Source organism: Pygoscelis adeliae, unplaced genomic scaffold (genome assembly GCF_000699105.1).
Source record: "Pygoscelis adeliae isolate BGI_AS28 unplaced genomic scaffold, ASM69910v1 Scaffold71, whole genome shotgun sequence".
In the NCBI taxonomy this organism is placed as follows: Eukaryota; Metazoa; Chordata; class Aves; order Sphenisciformes; family Spheniscidae; genus Pygoscelis; species Pygoscelis adeliae.
Window position 1 is genome coordinate 5586395 of NW_008824356.1, and position 20584 is coordinate 5606978.

The 20584-nt window shown below is 40.7% G+C and overlaps 1 protein-coding gene across 1 annotated transcript in view; it reads left to right on the top strand.

Annotated features, from left to right (window-relative positions):
* Positions 1-20584, top strand: part of TTLL5 (tubulin tyrosine ligase-like family, member 5) — a 137601-nt gene that overhangs the window by 57735 nt on the left and 59282 nt on the right. Inside the window, exons 24-28 of the mRNA XM_009319496.1 lie at positions 213-313; positions 3306-3439; positions 4063-4176; positions 4576-4986; positions 6454-6644. Of these exons, the coding sequence (XP_009317771.1) occupies positions 213-313; positions 3306-3439; positions 4063-4176; positions 4576-4986; positions 6454-6644 (951 nt within the window). The remainder of the gene's footprint in view (positions 1-212; positions 314-3305; positions 3440-4062; positions 4177-4575; positions 4987-6453; positions 6645-20584) is intronic.

The window sequence follows — 20584 nt, forward strand, 5'->3', positions numbered from 1 at the left end:
AATGAGGAGTTTAGTGTATGCTTAGCATGCTGTCTCTGGGGCTCTATATTTATCTATTCTGTTGCACATAGTGAAATAATTTGGCTCTTTGGAGTTGACGTTCTCTTTTCTTAGATCCCGTGGAATTGTTTTTTGTCTTCTCTGAGCTGTAGCTATGCTGTGGAACATGACGTAACTACATAGAGACACTTACTGATACTGCTTATTAACAGGAAACGGAGCAGATGGTTCAGAAGCGATCAAAAAAGAAACAGGAAGAGGAGGAGGAGGGAGTGAATCCTGAAGGTTTTCAGAACTTTATTACCAGAGCAAGGTAGGAATGGAGTTTATTCCCTTTGATAAAGGATCTTCCAGCCTTGAAGGTGATGGGATTGTTCTGAAGATGATCTGATTGATCTAAAGGCCTCTAGATACCTTTATTGACCGTAGCACCTGCCCCTGCTCTTGCTGGGGGACAGAGAACTTGTCTTTTCTCTTTTCTCCCTTCCAGCAACCAAACACTTGTAGCATCAGCATCTGGTGCATAGAGAAGGACATAGAATAGACATTTTGACTGTTAAGTAGATTCCCAAAGGACAGCAGTGATTGTCCTGGTCTGTGTAAATTTCAAGCTGATGCTGATGAGCTAATGGTCTCCTTTCCTGTGATGCTGAAGCAAATGTGGCAGTACTTTGGAAGGAGAATGAAACTAGAGCTGCTGCTCAGATGGCCTTGAGCTGCTGTGGTGAACAGTTGTTGCAGCTCTGGCTCTCAAGTTTCTGCTCTCAGAAACAAATCTCATGCTTGCTACCTCTCTTTAGGAACTCTCCAGGTCTGGACTTTCTGAGATGAGGAAGGCCTTCCTCCCCTCCAGGGAGTTAGACCCCCTGTCTTCATCCTATCTCTTATTTGGCTTGCTGAGGCGGTTCAGTGCAAGCAGTTACTTTCACAATGAAAAAGCAGTATTTTCTAACTGTGCATGCTTTGAACTTTATCTGCCTTAAACTTACAAGAGTCTGGTAGGAAACATATTTTGAAAATAGGTAAATACTCTTTATGGCCTGTAGCATTGTATGAAAACCAATGGTATTATAGCTATCTGACTATGGAGAGGTCTGAAATTATTCAGTGAACCAGAATTATGTCCTCAAAGTCTCTGATTCTTGAGAACAATACCTGATTCCTTTTGACTCATATTATTTGACACATATATGACATAACTATATGGGCAAGGACCCCGTCAATATCTGGACAGGTAGAGTTCACCTGCCTTTTTAATGCCTTTCTATCTTCTCTGGGAAGGTTGACAGTCACTGCTTCTTTTTGATGATCAGTAACGAAACTGTTCTTTCTTTTTCTCGGTTTGGATAGCACTCAGTGACTGATTAGAAGTGGGTGATAGATGAGGCTTCTTAACTAATTTCAGGAGGCTTCAGTCTCTTTTGATGCTACATTCTCATGAAAACAATGAATTTTTACATTTTGCTAATATAATTGATGGAGTCATTACCGCAGCAGGCTCCAAGAAAAATCTCACTGCTTTTCAGATAGAGTTCTATAAAAGAATGATACTCAAGACGGCTGACTACCATATACCATAGCATCTACTCCTATCACTAGAAATGCAGATTACATGGGCCCACGGCATGCTCTTGGTTCTCTGACATCTCTGGCCACTAAAATGACTGTTGCCTCTTAGGGCAGGTCATTTTGCTTTTTGCCAGAAATGCCTGAAAATGCCTGTCAGTACTGCCCACCAGAAATGCAACAGATGGCTGTTTGGGGCAGAACTGCATACTATTCTGTTTCCATCTTACTGGCTACTGTGCCATCATGGCTTCATGCACAGTCTAGGCTGGGGCTGGAGATTTTTGCTGGATCATCTGTCTGAGTGATAAAGAACAGCAAAAGCCAGTTTGCCAACATCAGACAATTTCTAGTGATGATCTTTCTGCTTCTTATGAAGTATGAGGTATATTTGAAAACTCTGACATCTGACACTACTTTGCGCTGTACTTGAAGCTTCAATCAGTGAGCTAGTCATTTGGAGCCAAGCAAAGGGGATAGATTTCCACTTTGAGTGTTTGTTCTGCAGTACAGTGAGTGCAACACTGGAGAAAATGGGTAATAAATGTTGCCACTTAATAATTGGGGTTGTCTCATTGACTCTTTAACTTTGATATCACATGGATTGCATTGTGTTTAGTTATACACATGCTGCAACCATTGCTTCTAAACATACTCAGTGCAATGTAAAAGTATATACTTATGCTGGTAAATTCATTTAAAAGCTTAAAGCACCTTCCAACAACTTTTCATTCTTACATTTCCTCTTCACCTCTATTTTCATTGGTTTCAGAGAAAAGGTGAACTTCTCAGCGTGCCCTGAACATCCAAACTCCAGTGGGATCAGCTTTAGACATTACTTTTAACAAAGCTCAGGCTAGCTAAGACTAGTACAAGTGTGATATGCAGAGGACATTTTGAAGGATTAAACTGCTGCTATGCAAATATATATTCCTCTGTTATGTTTTCTTGTAGTGCTACTGGCACTACATTCTTGCTTTTGGTGTTTGCTTTGCTATATACACATTCACTAATGCAACACTATAAAACAAAAGGAATGCATGTTAGATATCAAAACAATTAGAATTACAGCTTGCACGAGCTCTAATATGAATGGCCAAGTAACTGATACTGGTTTGGACCAACAGGTGCTTAGGACATTGGGGCAGTTAAACTCTCTTCTTGTAAAGAAAATGAGAAATGTATGCAAGTTTTGTAAGATTCACAAAATATTGACTTTTCTGTTTGTTTGTCCTGTAGTTTTGGCTAATTAACAAGCTCTTCCCTCGTCTTTCCTCTTCTCCCCATGTTGTTGAATTGAAACTACTAATGATGACTATAAAACAGAGGCTGAGCTGAGTTCTCTCATGAACATGATAGCTGCTTGTTCTAGAGAGCACCTGGGAAAGATTCACAAATTTAGCTGTGAACTGAATCTCCTCTGTTGTGCTGATCTCCCCAAAAATGTGTTTGGAGTTTTCACTTGCTCTTTGTTTATCCTGGGAAGGCTTCTGAATGCCTTGAATTTTCTACTGCGTAAGAAAATGGCATTTCAGTGGGAATCTCAGGTTTAACCAAGGCACGTTCCTTTCCTTCTGCTCTTACCCTGCAGAACTGAGCAAATCATTAGCTTGTCTGGCCTCACCTTTTTTTCCCACTCCCCTCTTCAGTCTCCTTATTGTTTCTTGCCTTTGATTGTTACATGAAGGCAGAAAAACTTAGAATCCTCACTTACATCCATTCTTCTCTCCTTATTGTAGTGAAAGTGACCTGGAGGAAGTGCTGACATTTTACACACACAAAAACAAGTCAGCAAGTGTCTTCCTAGGAACAAACGCCACAAGCAAAAAACCCAACAACACCAGTAACCAGTCAGAGAAGCAGCCTGAAGGGGGTAAGTGTTGCAGGCAGTTCTGAGATGATGTTGCCCAGACAAATCCAGTTTAACTTCAGTCTATGGAAAGAGAATAATGCCTCCAGAATGTTGTTCAGGTTTCTTGAGGTTGTGTATCTTTGTTGTGTAGCTTTCCCCTCCCCCCCACCCCCCCTTTAACTGACTCTGTATGTGAAGACTACAGTAACTGCACTCCTGCCTTCTTTGTCTGAAGTGAAATGGGATGAATCTGGACTATCATTTATAAGGAACTAGATATGGTGGCTCATGACTGAAATGAGAATGTGCAAACTGAAGGCACTGAGGTTTGAAATGAACAGAGAACCCTGAAATCAAAGTAAGGGATGAGAGAAATCAAGGCCTGTTAAATTGTGCTGCCTACAGTAAGTGTACCTATTGGAGGGCAGAGTCTGTATATTTGAGCTTAATTAGGCCTTCCATGGAAGGAAGTGCAGTGCCATGCTACTGTACAGGACAGCATAATTGTGATCAATAGATTTGCATGGTCTACAATAAATATTAGCAAGAAAGTCCACTGTAACAAGGTTTAAATTCTGCAGCCCTGTTCTAATGATATCACAGTTTGCATTGTTCTACTTCTTAACTCCTTGATTTTGTTACAGAGCATCCTGAGGTGGTGAAAAAAATAAAAGGTGATCAGCCCAAAAGTTCAGTTGCAGATCTGCCTGCAGAAGGAGCATTAAAAGGCTATAAACCCAAAGAAGTTAAATCAACCTGTAAGTGAACTGGCTTAAGTCATCATCAAGAAAAAAATAATGAATGCATATACTGTTTTTAATACTGTTTTAAACAAAGGTTGGAACCTTTGGGTTCAAACAGAGATTCAAATGCCCAATTTTGGGGAAGATTCTGCAGGTTTTTCTTTTAAACCCAAGAGAAGATACTGTAGAGTGAGCAGTATGAAAGTTAGCTGCCCTTCTGTGGGGGAAGACCTAGATATGGCAAGCTTTGAAAGAGGATATTCATCATGGAGAGCCTCTTCTTGTCTTTGCTGGTCGATGAGGTCATTTTGACTTTAGTGTGTCTGAGTAGAGGCATCTTTGGTGTGTTGATATTATCTGAAGGCCCTGAAAAGCAGCTTTTTCTCATGTAGTGTGCTCATTATCTTTGTGTAGTTCCAGAAGGACCCACCTTCTCCTTAAATGCTGAAGTGAAATTACCTCGGTGCGGCCCTCCTAGTGCTTCTTCCTCTGTTTCTGGTGCCACGTTCCAGAGAAGTACCAGTTCCTGGATACCACCTCAACCTGCAGCCTCTGAAAACCCACAGGTGCCTGGTCACCATTCATTGCCAGCTCCTCCAGTTGGTCCCAGGCTGATTCAGTCCCCATGCCCACTACCCTCCTTGCAGAGCACAGCTCCTGACAGCTCTTCTGTCTTCACAAACCCAGTGTCCAGTGAGGCTTCTAGCCTTGCAGGGTTACATCATTGTCATTCTGGTAGCTACACCATTGGCCCATTCTCATCTTTTCAGAGAGCTGCTCAGATCTACAGCCAAAGATTGTCCCGACCATCCTCTGCAAAAGTAGGTGAGTGTTCTGGGATACATAATAACCTGCTAGTTCAGTATAGAGATTGTGTTATTTCTGTTCTGGAGTAGGTAGAAATTTTACATTTCCAGAATTACAAGTCTTGTTGAATGGTGCTAAATTTCTTAAGGAAAGGAGGAGTGCAGGAAGCAGCCCTTGTTTGCCAAAGATGCCCTTTTATTGAGCAGATGAACAGGGAATCATAGAATCATTTAGGTTGGAAAAGACTCTTAAGATCAGAGTCCAACCGTTAACCTAACACTGCCAAGTCCACCACTAAACCATGTCCCTAAGTGTCACGTCTACGCATCTTTTAAATACCTCCAGGGATGGTGACTCAACCACTTCCCTGGACAGCCTGTTCCAATGCTTGACAACCCTTTCAGTGAAGGAATTTTTCCCAATATCCAATCTAAACCTCCTCTGGCACAATTTGAGGCCGTTTCCTCTCATCCTATCCCTACAACGTCCTTTCAGGTAGTTGTAGAGAGCGATAAGGTCTCCCCTCAGCCTCGAACTTTGAACTCAGCCTTTGAACTTATTCAAAAAGAGCTGGGAAATGAAGTATTGTATATCTTCACTTGACTGTATTACTGATCTCTTGTTTATCTTTAGTGATTTTAATGTAGTTTTCGTTAGCGGAAGTCCTGTCTCAGTCTATGTGCTGTTCTTAGTTCTGTGTTTCTCTGTCATGCGGAGAAATCCTTTAACGAAACGTCACAATTGTTGAATACTTAAAGGTGTGTCAAGACCTCCAAAAAAGAAGGATCTGAATGAATCATTACTGAAAGGTCCTAGAGAATTAGATACAATACTGTCATATCCAAGAGTATCTTAAAGACAAGATCTAGAGACCTCTCATTTACCATTCTGGGGTAGAACATAGTTAAGATCAGAGTCCAACCGCTAACCTAACACTGCCAAGTCCACCCCTAAACCATGTCCCTAAGTGGGAATCTGAGGGGTAGAAGAAACTGTAGGAATTTATGAATGCAGACTGTAATCTATTAGGAAAGTTTTGAGAACCATACACAGGCTAACAGCTGTGGTCCTGATAATATATATATATTTTTAATGGTATACATTTGCTTTAGGTTTTACGTCAAGATCAGCACATGTTCACTAGGGTTGCTGTATATATATTGACAACCTTTCTAGCATTAAAATAAATCTGACTTCCCAGCTGAGTAGCTTCTTTAAAGGGATCCATTTGTTTTTAAGGAAAAATATTATAGATTTAACTTAGGTAACAGCAGCCAATATTCTCTGGAATTGGGTGCCATTAGATACATTATGGTAAAGAGAATACAGGTTTGGAATTGACAAAAGCTCATATAGGCAATGTAGAAGTCTGTATTCTCCCTAGAATCTGCAGAAAGTATCACACCTGCTTTTGTATTTCTGTGATCAGCAGGCTGAGAGTCTGACATACCACTCACTAAGCGTATCCAAATGTTTGTTTGGTAGGTTTGTGCCATCGCAGTGCAAGTGGGCAGCGTGTGGGCTCAGCCAGGATGCACAAAGATGCAGAAGATACTTCTTCCCAGGGCAAACATTATAGCCCCAATATGGTAGCAGTAGAACTGCAGCAGCTGGCAGAAAAGCAAGCAGCCTGTCAGTATTCCCCACCAAGCCACATGAGTCTCCTTACACAGCAGGTATGTAAGTGGTAAAGCTAGAGTCCCTGTGACAACAGAAAAGTCTGTCACAGGCTTCTGTGTCAGCACTGGGCTGAGACATGCTGGAAGGAGTAAATCTCATGAAAATCGATTTCTGTTGTATTGTTGTTTTGAAGTGTTTACAGCAACCAGAATTTTGATATTCTATGAGATGACAAGAACGTTGCTAATAGTCCTTTTATAGAAGAAAGTGAGACTGGGCAGAGGATTAGTAAATATGTGATAAAAAAACCAAATCCATGCTTGGTCTTATTAAACAATAAAACCAAGTTTTCTCAGATCTGTGCTTCCATGCGATTTGCTTCCTCATTCCTCCAGCGTGCCATCACAGTGCTGGGAATGGAAGTCTGCAGAATGGGTTCTGATGTAAATTCTGTATTCCAATAACATCGTAAAGACATAATGAAGTACTTACTAGCATGCTATATGATAATCTTTTTGCTAAACATGGTGGTATAGATCAAACTTACATTGGCTTCTGGTAGAATTCCATTTAGTTTCATATTTCTTTTTGAGTTGTTATGTCCTAAATGGCTACACACGTAGTCATTTTTTTTCTTTATAATATGCTATAGTTGTGTTCATCAAAAGTGTTCAAGTTGGACACTTCTCAGTGAATTAAGCTGCCAATTAGAGGTTCTCCAGGATAGGCACTTTGCCTTGGAAATTAATTTTTTCCTTCTTTACTTGCTGGGGACAAACAGTTTAAATATCTTTGCGCTGATACTTTGATTTTGGAAGTCTTGTTTTAACAGTGATGTTTTGCTAAGTTTTCTGAGGCATGTTTAATAGTTGCAATAGCTGCTGCTATTTGCTTCTTTTTGCTTTTTCAGTTTTATTGTTATATGTTTGGATTTTGAATATCTGGTTAGATGATTGGCGATATGTCTTTTTCAAAAGGTGGGGTGCATTCATAACTCTAGGAAGCTGAATAGATTTTTGGACCCTTCTACATCTAGTTCAAGGTTTTGATTCAGTCTGGGCAGTTCCATAACTAACACAGGCAGTCTGGTCTTTGCAGATGGGTCTTGAACTTTAAAGGGTAGGTCACAAAAGCAAAGCACCTTCTTGTTGATGGACTCAGCAGAGGATGTGAATATGCCAGAGAACTGAATATGCCAGTGATGCTGAGGCCTGATCTTACGTTAGGCCAGACCCTACTTAGAGAATTTGATCTTTCAAAGCCTGAAGTGGTATGGGGAACATCAGGAGAAGCTTGTTTGCTTGTCCAGTAATATTCAGCGCTGTCAGTCTGGTTCTCTTAATGAAATCAGAATTCAGCTTTTTTAAGCTAAACTTTGTTAGCAAAACCGTTCAAAAAATTTGGTAGTGAAAAATTTTCATTCAGGAAATGCTGATTTGTTGAAAGCTAAATATATGATGGAAACTGCCTCCTTGGATAAAAATTAGTATCTAAACAAATATTTGGGGAAAAAATTGAAATGCATCTATTTCATTTTAAGTCTTTTCAGAAAAGAACTTTTAAAAATAAATTCCTAGACTTTCTCCCTGAAAACACTCATTTCCCACTCAGCTCCAACTGCTGTGCTTTCTTAGATCTGTCTAGAGAACCCAAGTTGTCTGCTTGCTGCCATTTATATAGTTATTAGGTGATTTTTAAATTCTGTATTCCTACCATAGCTAGTTACTGCTAGTTAAATTAGGAAGTATAGAAGGGGGAATCCACAAAGATCTACATGGGAAGGGCTGGGTAGCTTCCTGAGCACAGCTGTGTTGGGTGACAAAAGAGCATACTCTGGTAATTGTAGATGGTGGAGGCTGAAACCTGTTTAGCCACCAGTCAGTCAATTAGTGTAGGTACACTCAAGCCTGAAAGTGGCTATGAAGTGCAGTGGTAGCTCTGGAAATGTGTTGGTCGTGGTGTATGTGTCTGCATTGCTCTTTGCTTCTGGGTTCTCCCAGGATACTTTCCCACAGAAGAGGTGGGAAACGTATAGAAGGAGAATGAAGGTGCTAATTCCCTTCTTTGTGACAAGCAAACAATAAAGACTTCAGCTTCTAGCAGACAATGTAGATTTTCTGAGTGACCTTGATATATTTTGTATTCGGCTACACTACTACCCCGTGTTTGTACGGGCTTTGCTTCTGTCGTGAAATATAGAAACATGGGTTGGGTTGTGTCTTAGTGGTCTTCAGTTGTCATGAAAAAGATCCATGCAGAAAGGGATTCACAAGTCAATGAAAAGTTTAGAGCTGGAGCTCTATCTGACAATGAATTTCCTTCCTGAGCCTGCATCCATTCAGTTCTAGACATCTGCTCTCTACTGTGATTCTTGAGGCCATGGTTCTGCAATAATCCCTTTGCAGAGATGAAATCTGAAGCTTGCTTAGTATGAAAATTTGGTTGGTTTAGTTGAGGACAGTTTTTCTTTTAAGGCAATCTGATTCTTCAGTACTGAATATATAGTAATTTCTAAGCTGAGACTATTATTTTAATCATACCTGAAACAGTGACGTTTTAGAAGGTTCAAATGTAACTGCAAAGCCCAAAGGAACATAGCTAAAGCATATGGCTACTACTTGCGCTTTTTTTTGCCCCCTGGACAAATTCTACTCTTCTGTCATCTAAGAGTCATTCTGATTTTTTTTTTTTGATACACCCTAGTTTTTAAAGCCTGTCTTGCAACAAGGACCAAGGGTTTTAGTTCTGTGGGAAGACAAGGCTGCCTTGACAATGAAGGGTGACAAGAGGTACCAGCATACAATAAAAGCATAATAGTATAGCAGCAAGTGCCTGTACAGGCAAAACTGGAGGGTTGGGCTCATTGTTGAAGGACCTGGAACCAGGACACCTGGCGTTGAGCCACTAGGTATGGATATGGATTTGAAGCAGGGGGATTGAATGTATAGGAGAAGTGCAGGCATTACAGAGTAGGCTGGCAGTTTGGAAAGTGATTTGCAGAAGGGTAGATATTGGTGAAGCTATTTGGGAGCACTGCGTGGTTATAGATTTGGGCAGACAAGGAATTAGTCTGAACCAGGAGGGGGGACGATAGGGGCAGAACAGATAGAGAAACATGTGGGAGAGGATTTAGTAAACAGCTGGAGAGCATTGAGAAGTCAGAGACCATTGGTATGGGTTGAAAGGGGGAAAGACTTAGAATGGGAGTGTTTGGGGACTCTGGGTTATGAAACCCTGGTGGCTTTGGGACAGGAAAAGTAAGGGATTGAAAGCTGAGAGAAGGTTAGAGATAGGGCTTGTATGAGGGTGATTTAGTTAAACAGGGCACTACTTTCCTATGCATTTCTAGACAGGAGACTGAATTGTTATCTTCCCCCTTTTCACTGCTCTGTTTAAGCCACTTGGAATATAATAGTACTTTTAAAGTAAAAACATTCTAAAATAAATTGGCATGAAGATGATCCCTGGAAGAGAACATCACTTACCTACATAATAAAAATAGCACAATTGTTTAAAGCCACTCCAGAAACTTGGAGTTAGTCTACCTTGTTGGAAAGTACCTGGCTGGTATGAAAGGGACTTGATATTTGGATTTAATTATGTTTAATGGCAAGATTAGGACTATTGATTTGGAGTGGATGTGTAAAAGGCTTTTGAAAATACTACTATTGCTGTGGACTGTGTTTCTCTTCCAAGGGCAAGAACTTCTATGTGAGAGTTGAATGCATTTGTCTGTGGCTTCGTTCCCTGTGTTGTGCCCAGCTGTGTCTTGGGGGTGGGGGTACTCTGAATACATTACCTCCTTCCAAGAGCAGCTGGGAAGCTTGTTTTCCATTACGATTCTTGTGAGAATTGCTTCTGGTATCCGTGCAGTAGTGTGGGTCTCTGGGGTTCCCAGGAATGTAGCCTTAGCAGCTGTGCTTGGAATGATGTTGCCATTCTGGTTGGAAGTCCACCTCTGTCCCTCTCCAATCCTGGCTGTTCTTCACTGTTTCCTACCCATGCCCAAAGCACCTGTTTCACATTTTCTCTCTTACACTCTTGTATGCTACCCTCTGTATTAAATCAGTTTAATTTATTAAGCCAATTGGCTGCTGAAATTACAATGTTCAAAGGGAAAATTTTAAGTGTAAGTATCTGATGAGCTTTGAACAAGATATTTAAAATCTGTCATCTTAAGAAAACAAGATTTTTCTGATTACATCAGCTTTTTGTCTTGTCAGTCCTCTCCATTCATTTCTGAAAAACTAGATGGGAACTTCACAGTGATACTCAAAGTAAACAGTTCTTATAATATGGGAGGTGGAGATGGTAGAAAGGTAAAGTCTTACTGATGTGTGATTTCACTGCCTTGTACGCAGTTAGTTTTCAGTCCTCACAGACTGTCTGACGAAGTGTGTGAGAACATTTTGCCTTTCATTAATTTGTATTTTTGAAAAATATTTTTTGTTATATCGTATAAAATTTCATCAGTGCATCTTCATGCTTGCAACATGGAGAAAACAAGGGTGCCTTCACAGTGGTATACAATAGAAATATTGATCTAGAACCCATAAGAATCATTACTTAAACCCCTGCATCACTGTATGGTGCCTTACTGCCCAGTTGCAGGAATGAGAGAGATGAATAGAGAGAAAAGAGGAGCAGTATTATTCTATCCTAGACTAGAAAAGGAGCGGCTGTTTGGGTAACTTCTGTAACTGTCTTTAATGGTAAGTGCAGGAAAGATGTTGCCTTAAAGACACACTGGAGTATGACAATCTCAAGTTAGGTTATGAAAGATAAATATTCAGCATTACAAATTAATAAATGCAGTGAATCATAGAATGGTTTGGGTTGGAAGGGACCTTAAAGATCATCTAGTTCCAACCCCCCTGCCATGGGCAGGGACACCTTCCACTAGACCAGGTTGCTCAAAGCCTCATCTAGCCTGGCCTTGAAAACTTCCAAGGATGGGGAATCTTCATCTTCTCTGGGCAACCTGTTCCAGTGCCTCACCACCCTCATAGTGAAGAATTTTTTCCTTATGTCTAATCTAAATCTACCCTCTTTCAGTTTAAAGCCATTACCCCATGTCCTGTCACTACATGCCCTTGTAAAAAGCCCCTCTCCAGCTTTCTTGTAGGCCCCCTTCAGGTACTGAAAGGCTGCAATAAGGTCTCCCTGGAGCTTTCTGTTCTCCAAGCTGAACAACTCCAACTCTCTCGGCCTGTCTTCATAGGAGGGGTGCTCCAGCCCTCTGATCATCTTTGTGGCCCTCCTCTGGACTCACTCCAACAGGTCCATGTCCTTCTTATGTTGGGGGGCCCCAGAGCTGAATGGAGTATTCCAGGTGGGGTCTCACCAGAGCAGAGTTGAGGGGGAGAATCACCTCCCTTGATCTGCTGGTCATGCTTCTTTTGATGCAGCCTAGGATATGGTTGGCTTTCTGGGCTGCCAAGCGCACATTGCTGGATCATGTTGAGCTTCTCATCAACCAACACCCCCAAGTCCTTCTCCTCAGGGCTGCTCTCAATCCATTCTCCGCCCAGCCCATATTTGTGCTTGGAATTGCCCTGACCCACATGCAGGACCTTGTACTTGGCCTTGTTGAACTTCATGAGGTTTGCATGGGCCCACCTCTCAAGCCTGTCAAGGTCCCTCTGGGTGGCATCCCTTCCCTCTAGTGTGTTGACCGAACCACACAGCTTGGTGTCGTCGGCAAACTTGCTGAGGGTGCGCTCAATCCCACTGTCCATGTTGCTGACAAAGACGTTAAACAGTGCTGGTCCCAATACTGACCCCTGAGGAACGCAACTCGTCACTGGTCTCCACTTGGACATCGAGCTGTTGACCGCAACTCTTTTGAGTGCGACCATCCAGCCAATTCCTTATCCACTGAGTGGTCCATCTGTCAAATCCATGTCTCTCCAATTTAGAGAGAAGGATGTCGTGCGGGACAGTGTCAAATGCTTTGCACAAGTCCAGGTAGATGACGTCAGCTGCTAAGGAGAATCTTTATTGTTAAATACAGCTGTTAACAATGAACATTAGTTTTTACTTCTGAGGAATTTTATTCCATTTTATTTACTTAAAAACACAGATTTAAAATGCTTTTGTGATTACATAAAATTATTACAAAAAATATAATAATAAAGCTGATTCTGAGGTTATGATAACCAGTGAGAATTACATACCTCTATCCATAAGAGATCTTTCAAACACTGCCTGATTTTTGCAGTACTGACCATCTAACTATAGTACTCCATAGTATCAAAAAATAACAAGGTCTTCCTCTAGTTAACTACCCAATACATTTGGGAGCAAGAAACACAGAGATCTCTATGGAAAATGTGTGCCTTTGAGGATCCAGCATTAACCTGGTAAGTTCATGGATGAGTAGGATAATAAGGAGACATCTGAGCTCAAAAGGTCGTAAGAAAACAAGAAAGAGAAAGCCCCTGTCCAAATTCCCCAAGTTTCAACTAAATTAGTCTTGAAGATAGTACGTTCTTACCTGTTTCGTGAAAAATGTTAAGTGCATAGAAGCGCAAGGCCCATGAGGGTGTTTCAGTTGAGGGCTAAAATCAAGTAACTTCAACATATCTGTTCTGTTTGGACTGCTGCCTAGTCAGTCAGAATGCGTATATTAATGAGCAGTGAACAGGCTTCTAATTTGGAACTAGCTGCAGCATGTGCTGCTGCTTGCTTGTAAGTTAGGGGGACATAGGGAGGAAAGATCTTGAAGATACTGTGGGTAGCAGACTTGTGAATGATGTGGTTATTGGCCAGGGAGACACGCGGGGATGCCACAGGAAATCAGATTTCCTTAAATATGCTATTGATAGATTAATTTATTAATTCAGTGGGGATATAGTCTAGGTCTGTAGAAACAAATTTTGGAGGATATGGGCGTTAGAGATATTAAATAATTTCTTTTGCATTATTTTTCACTGTAGTAGATACAGAGGAGATATATTCCCCCCCCGCCCCCGGGTAATAAAGTTAAGCTTCTAGGAGAATAGATAGGAAAATAAATGTTTTGTGAGACTTCTGTGGCTGGATGGTACACATTTCGGAGCTCAGAAATGCAACAGTGAAATGGCAAAGTTTCTACTGAAAGGTGTGGTCAGTGGTAAAGCTGGTATAGAGGACAGAAAGGCAACAAATGTGCTTATCTGTAATAAGGACCTTAAAGTTTCCTGTAAATTAAAGCAGCGAGTCTTGCTCTACTAGCAGATATATATTAAATTGAAATAAAAATGGAATTTTAATTCACCTGGATAAACATAATTCAGTCAAAAAAAAAAAAAAACAAAAAACCAAAACAACCCAAAAAAACACCAAAACACCCAACCCATGTCTTGATCTATTGGAGTTCTTTGAACTGAGAAAAATAGCATGTAGTGGAACTGGTTCTTGTTGTTCAAACTTTCACAAAAGTTTTTGACAAGCTTTCAGCAAGGACTGTTAAGCAAGCCAGGTATCTGTAGGGTGAGAGGTAAAGTTTTGTTATAGATCAAAAACAGACAGAAAGCAAACAAAAGAATAACTAGCCAGTTTGCTATACAGCAAGTGGATAACTGAAGATGCAGAACACAGAATGCACATGATGGAGTGTAAAATTAAAGATTTGAACGGAGGAGGTTCATAATGATTGGCATATTATTACCTAAAGAATGGTTATAAAAGCAAGTTATTGCAAGGTAATATGGGGTGTGAATTTACAGTAGATTAACTACTCTGTTGTGTTCATCCATGTGAACACATGCTTTTGCAGCTCATGTTTACTACATGAGGTAACTTCTTGTTACCTTCAGTGTAATGTGGGCCACAAGTGTCCAGGTGTTCAGTTACTGTGAAGTTAAGTGTGTGCTGTAAATGTAAACTTGAGCCTACTTCCTCGTAATTTGTCAGTACTTCTGTATTCTTTTGTTGATTATTATGAGAAAGGCTATGAGAAATTTAACAACTGCATTAACTGGGCAAGATAATGGCAGATGAAGTTCAGTGTTTACAAATAACTGATTACATGACAAGCAGTAATTTTAACCACTTAAAGTAATAAGCTTTAAATTAATCATTTAGGGAAGAAAAAATGAGTGTTGTTCTGGAAAGCTCAGTGGAGATACCTGTTCGAAGTCAAGCAGTAAAGGCAACAAACAGAAATTATTAGCATGTTTAAGGAACAGGATAGGAAATAATATGTAATTATGTAAGCATCAATTACATGCGCTCCCTTGAAAAACTGTTTTCGGTTCTGGTTGCCATTCCTAAAGTGAATTCAGGAAAAATAACTGGGATTCACAGATGAGTGACTACAACAATTAACTGCAAAATGCACTTTTAAGGAGGAAGTGAAAATATTAAGTTTGTTTAGGGACGAGATAGGTATGAAGGAGTTATACAGAGCAGTGGATGACAAGGTGAATAAAGTTGATTTTATTCATCTTTCTCATAATAAGAAGGGAATGTTCAGTTTACTAGGAAGACATCAGAGTAAAAACTGATAATAAAAGTGAATAGTTATTGTCACAGAATATACTTACGTTCTGAAACTTCCTGCAACAAGACACCACTAAGGCAGAAAGCTTAACAGGCATAGTTACCTCAGACAGAATAATGAGCATTTTGCAAATGATAGATCCCTAGATTTTAACATACAGAAATAATAAATTAATTTTCCTTATCAATAAGATGTTTCAGTTAGATGCATGGAAACTAAAATTTCTTCCATCTTCTGAAGTATGTCAGGCAGGATAGCGTGTTTGCTGGGCCATTGCTCTGAACTGACCTTTTGTCTTTACTACTGAGGAACGTGTGCTATGCTGCTGCTTCCACATTTATGACTTTTTCTTTGCTACATTACTGTAGTCAAACTAAATATTTATTTTGATAAGTGGGCTACTGAGACACTTGTGAGGAAATCAGTATCTGAAATTAGCGATTTCCCTAGTTATGGCATACAAATGATTGCTAATTATTTTTACAGAGTGATGATGTCTTTGTCAGTATGTGTAGTGTAGTGATTCACCTGCAGTGTTGTCAGTGTGTTAATGATACTCAACTCAATTTTTCAATTGTCCTGAAGTTTTCTTGTTCAGTTTGCCCATTGCCTATCATGAGCCTAAGATAGTAACAGTACTACTGGAGAATGAAGGCAGATACATTGGTGGTGAGGTGGGGAATGAAGCCTGAAGATAGAGTTCAGTAAGCCCCTTTCATTGTATAGGGACTTAATTGCCTTTCTTGCCTTGATTTGTGATATAGGGACCTTACTGGCTACTATGTTACTTCTGGACAGCTGAACTAAGAGGGTTTTTTCGTCTGTACCTACTGTTAGCCATTGGCCTTTCCCGATGGATAGATGGATGAAGGCTGTGACCAAAATAATCCAGAGTTCTTTTCCCTCTGCTGTGTTCCTTACCAGGCATTAATCCTTAAGTCTTTACTTCATGTGTGTTTAGCATAAAATATTTCCACGTGCTTGTATTGCAGGACTTTCTACAGGGAGGATGTTAAAATGCACAGCATGTGTGTAGATCCAGAGCCAGGTGGCTGGATCCTGGCTATGTATGTGTTTTTTCTTTGTGAATAGCATGCTACTTCTCTCTGAAATATGCTGTAAGGTAAAAAGAAGTCTTTCTTCTGCAATGCTGGATCTGTGTGAGGTCCCTATCACTGGCTGGTGGGGGGGGCTGCAGTTGATATCTACCAGGCTGTAGTACTTTGTAGTTATTAATGCTAGTGAACTGAAGAATGTGTTGAATTGGCCAGCTTCGCCAGGAGGAGGAGGAAGAGAAGGAGGAGGGGAAGCCTGATAGGAGCTCTGCCCCTCTCTGTGAGGGAGAGTGTGAGATTTCAGGACCTAGCTATCATTAGGAATAGCTCCAATTCTTCTAGCCAGGGAGTTTAATCACAGGGATAACATCAGACCACCCAGGCAAGGGCTATACCGAGCTGCCTCCACCTCTGCTATGCAGCCAGTCAGCACCCAAGATCCAGCAGCCAGGATTCCTGCAAACATGCTGACAGATCCATAGGAGGATGGAGCACTTTTCTCATTCTACATTTTTCATTTGGACAGAAGGTGGAAATGAGCAAGAAGCAGATGAGTTTACTAAACCTTAGGACAGGGGAGAGGGAGTGAGGAAGAATTGGAATGGGCACTTTACAGTGCCCCAGAGTGACCTTGTGGGAATAATAGGCCACTGGAATCCCAAAATAGTGAGCTTCAGCTTAACATCAGGTCTCAGTTACACAGTGTGGTACCCTGGCCTGCCTTGTCCTCAGCAGAGGAAAAGTGCCACAAAGCAAACTGCCAGTGTGCCAAAATGTACTGTACGGGTCCCAGTGAGCATCAGCTCTTTGAGTTCTAGACCTGAGCAGCCCAACACGGTGACTGCAAAAAGACCATGAAACTCAGGGTGCAGCAAATATCTGCAGAAATTTGGTGGGGATATTTTCCCCACCAAAGGGTTTTTTTCAGACTCAGCCTTCCTTATCTGAGTCTTAATCAGGTTTTTTTTTGTTATGTAACCATTTGGTTGGCTTTTACCCTTCCACTGATGGAGAGGAAGGGAAGTGTAAAGGAAAAAGGCATCTTGCTGTAACTAGGAAGAGGAGCAAGAAGCCAGGAGATGACGTCTGAGGGATATTTTTCTTTCCTCCTTTCGCACAGCTCTGCACTACTGCAGGGCCCCATCTCCTCCTCATCCCCAGGCTCTTCACACAGGAGCTGGAATTACTTTTAATACTACTGATCTGTAGCATCAGCAGTAATATAACTGGTCTCAGCAGAGATTGTAGGAAGTGAAAATGTCAATGTAGTTTCTGCAGTGCCCAAATTGAACCCCTTCTGCTCTGAGGCTCCAAAGGGAATAGGAGCAGAGGCTTTTGTTATGATGCAGCAACATCTGCAGATCTGCAGAGAGTCACCAAATGGGCCAGGCTGAGCAGCTAGAACTCACGTTATGGGAAAGATTACACCCTGATCATCAAACATTTGGCAGGACTGTGCCTTATCAAAATCACTCCCACTGGGAAGCTTTGAGGCAGAGAGTGTCTAAATGAAAGTCTGACTTTTTAAGGAGAAGGAAGAAGAGAGTTCAGCCATCCACAGCAGCAGCAGCACTAACTTGGTGGTTTTTTTTTTTTCCATTGTTAAATGGATGCATACGCTGGAGACACTACAAAGGAATTTGCAAGTTTGTCAGGTTTCCCAGGAATGTCTCTGGCAGGTCTTTGTCTGGAACATTTTCTGGAGACTGGAACACTTGTGCTCTGTATGCATATGTATATCCTGTAAGCTGGTAAGCTCTGTGAGCAGAGAAGGAATGTCACAGGCCTTTGGCCAGATCAGCCTTGGTACACACACAGATTTCACACTTCCCAGCCTGTTAGCCCCAGTTGTTCCCTTCTTCTGGCTGGTAGCTCCTGCAAATTCAAATCTGTACATAAAATGAAGATGTGTTAGTATGGGGTGTGGTCAGCAAGCTGGCCTGGGTAACAAAAAGGTGGTCCTAGAAATATCTGTATTACATGGTTTCTTCAAGGAATTTGTAGTAGCTATATTTTGTGCTATTATTCAGACAGTGAAAGGTGTGTTAGAGATTTGTGGTTTGGGGTTTCCTTTGCCTCTTAAGGAAAGAGGCAGGTTGTGATGTTTCACATACTGGGATGGCCTGTTGGATTCCAGTATCTTGATGCATTAAGGAAGGCAAGGCAGGTGGACTGTTTCCGATAGTACTGGAAGACCTGGGTGCTCTGTTAGACCAAGTCATGCTAGCCTGCGCTACATCACAGATATACATGGGAGCTCTGTGGTGAAGCCAAGAAAATGCAACATACAGACTGGGGAGAGGACAGATTAACAGTTAATATTTATATTGTTGTAGCATCTAGTCATAGTCATCTCTGAAGGCTGAAAGAAGAAAAATATAACTGAAAGAATGCAGCAAAATTATTATTTTTTTTTTAATGGCAAGTTGTTAGCTCTTCCCCTCTGTTCCCAGGAATATAAACATTTCACTGATCTTGAAAGCCTCAGGGGTATGTGTGTCTGAGAAAGTCTTGGCAGGTGAAAATATAGCAACTATGGAAGCCAGGTAATGGAAGAAAAGAAACATTTCTTTTACAAGCTATTGGATAAAGGTGGCATTGCTGGAGGAATGGTAAGTAATAAAATGGAAAATTAGGGATTGACTGAAGGGTCTTGAAGGAGTCAAGAAACTGAGCACACAGGAAAAAATAGATTTAAAGGCAAAGGAGAAGATACTACAAATGATGAGACATTTTGCAGGTTTTCAGTGTTTTAGTGGAATGCTTCCTTCTTTGAGCTTATGATATAGTGTCATCTTGTCCTGTCTGAGGCATCAGAACCTAAAGATTCTGGTTTGGTCGTAAGGTAGAGGAGCAGTGATCTTACGTGTGTCTTACCATGATCCCTGTCCAATCTTTCTTTAAAGGAAAAGGTTTCTCAGTGAACTGTTAATGTTCATATATACCTATAAAACTTGTTGATAAGGGTACATTGTGCCAAAAACTGTGGCATTAGGTCTCCTCCTGTTTCAGGCTGTGAACGTTTTATCATATTGAAGTTTTTTTTGGAAGAGACAATAAAGTAGGCCTATGATGACTGCGTTCTTTTGGCATATCTTTTAGTCTTGATCTTTGAAATATGTCTCTAACTCTGGATCCCTTTTCCTCCTCATCAATCAGAAAGATCCAAATGGAAATGAGATGTGTGACCTGGAGAGGATGCAAGTGTGACTCCAAGTAAGAGAAATGGTCTTTAGACTTTGCAGATCTCCAGTCCCCAGTACTTTATAGGCAACAGGATATGACTGGCCTCTGGCAGAAAAATACTAAAACTACCAACTGGGGAGTGTGAAGTAGGCATTTTTTGTAGGGCATTGCTTGCTCAGTGCTGTAACACATTGACCAGTGAAACTCAGGTTCTGCTGTTCAGGATGTTGGTAATGAAAATTTAAGTCACTTGTCCACTCTCTGCCAAGAGGGGCAGAGTAACAATTTCTAGTGATGATGTGTCCCTGTTCACCCTGGTTGACTCCTGGAAACTAGCAAGAGAAACTCTCAGGCTTTTAGGAGGCTTTTCCTGAATCCATGGAGGCTGATCTGCAGCACTGATTTTTTTTTTTTTTTTTTTTTTTTAGTTTTTGTTTTTTGTTAACATTTGCTGCTTTAGCTTATTTGAAACATTAGACAAGATCAAGATGAAAATACTCATTTTATTATAGAAAAAAGGTTCTTGAATATGATAATGGGAAACTATTGAAAGACTAGTATAATGTAGATCAGAAATGTGAAAGATAGTAAGCTCCTCTTTTGACTCTTGCTTGTGGTTTCTTAAAGGTACTATACAATGGGTCTTTGTCTGTAGGATGCTATTCATTTGAAACAAATTCTATCCTGGAATTTTCTTTCTTCCTATCTGTATTTGGAGATTTCCTATTTCCTATTTAAATTATAAAGCAGATTAACAAAAACAAACCCCTCAACTCTTATATCCAGCACTTTCAGGTGTCATTCTGTGTTGTTGCCTTGCTTTCAATCTTGAATTTATTCAGAAATAAATTTATCTTAATAAAGCAAGGCCGTAGAGACCAGTTATTTTAAGCTTATGTGTCTCTGCTGTCAAGAAGGCAAGCGCATTGCAGTCACAAACTTACCTTGGAACGCATAAAACTGGGGGGAGGGGGGAGGGGGGGGAGAAAAAAGAAAAAAGTTTTTTGGCATTATGCAATAATTTGTCTTTTGGCTTATTAGCTTTGTATCGAACTAACTATAACAGTATGTGCTGTTAGGTTTTCTAACACAAGGCTCTATTTATCGATATGGCTGTGATAACCCACATGTTCCTCCCTCCCCTATTTCTTGATGTTAGATAATAAGTAGAAGTATATCAAGTGGGCTCTCCGCCTTCCATGAAAGCTTTTTGGGATTTACTATCCCACTGTGTTCTTCACTCAGCATGTTCCTTTCAGCTTGTGACCTT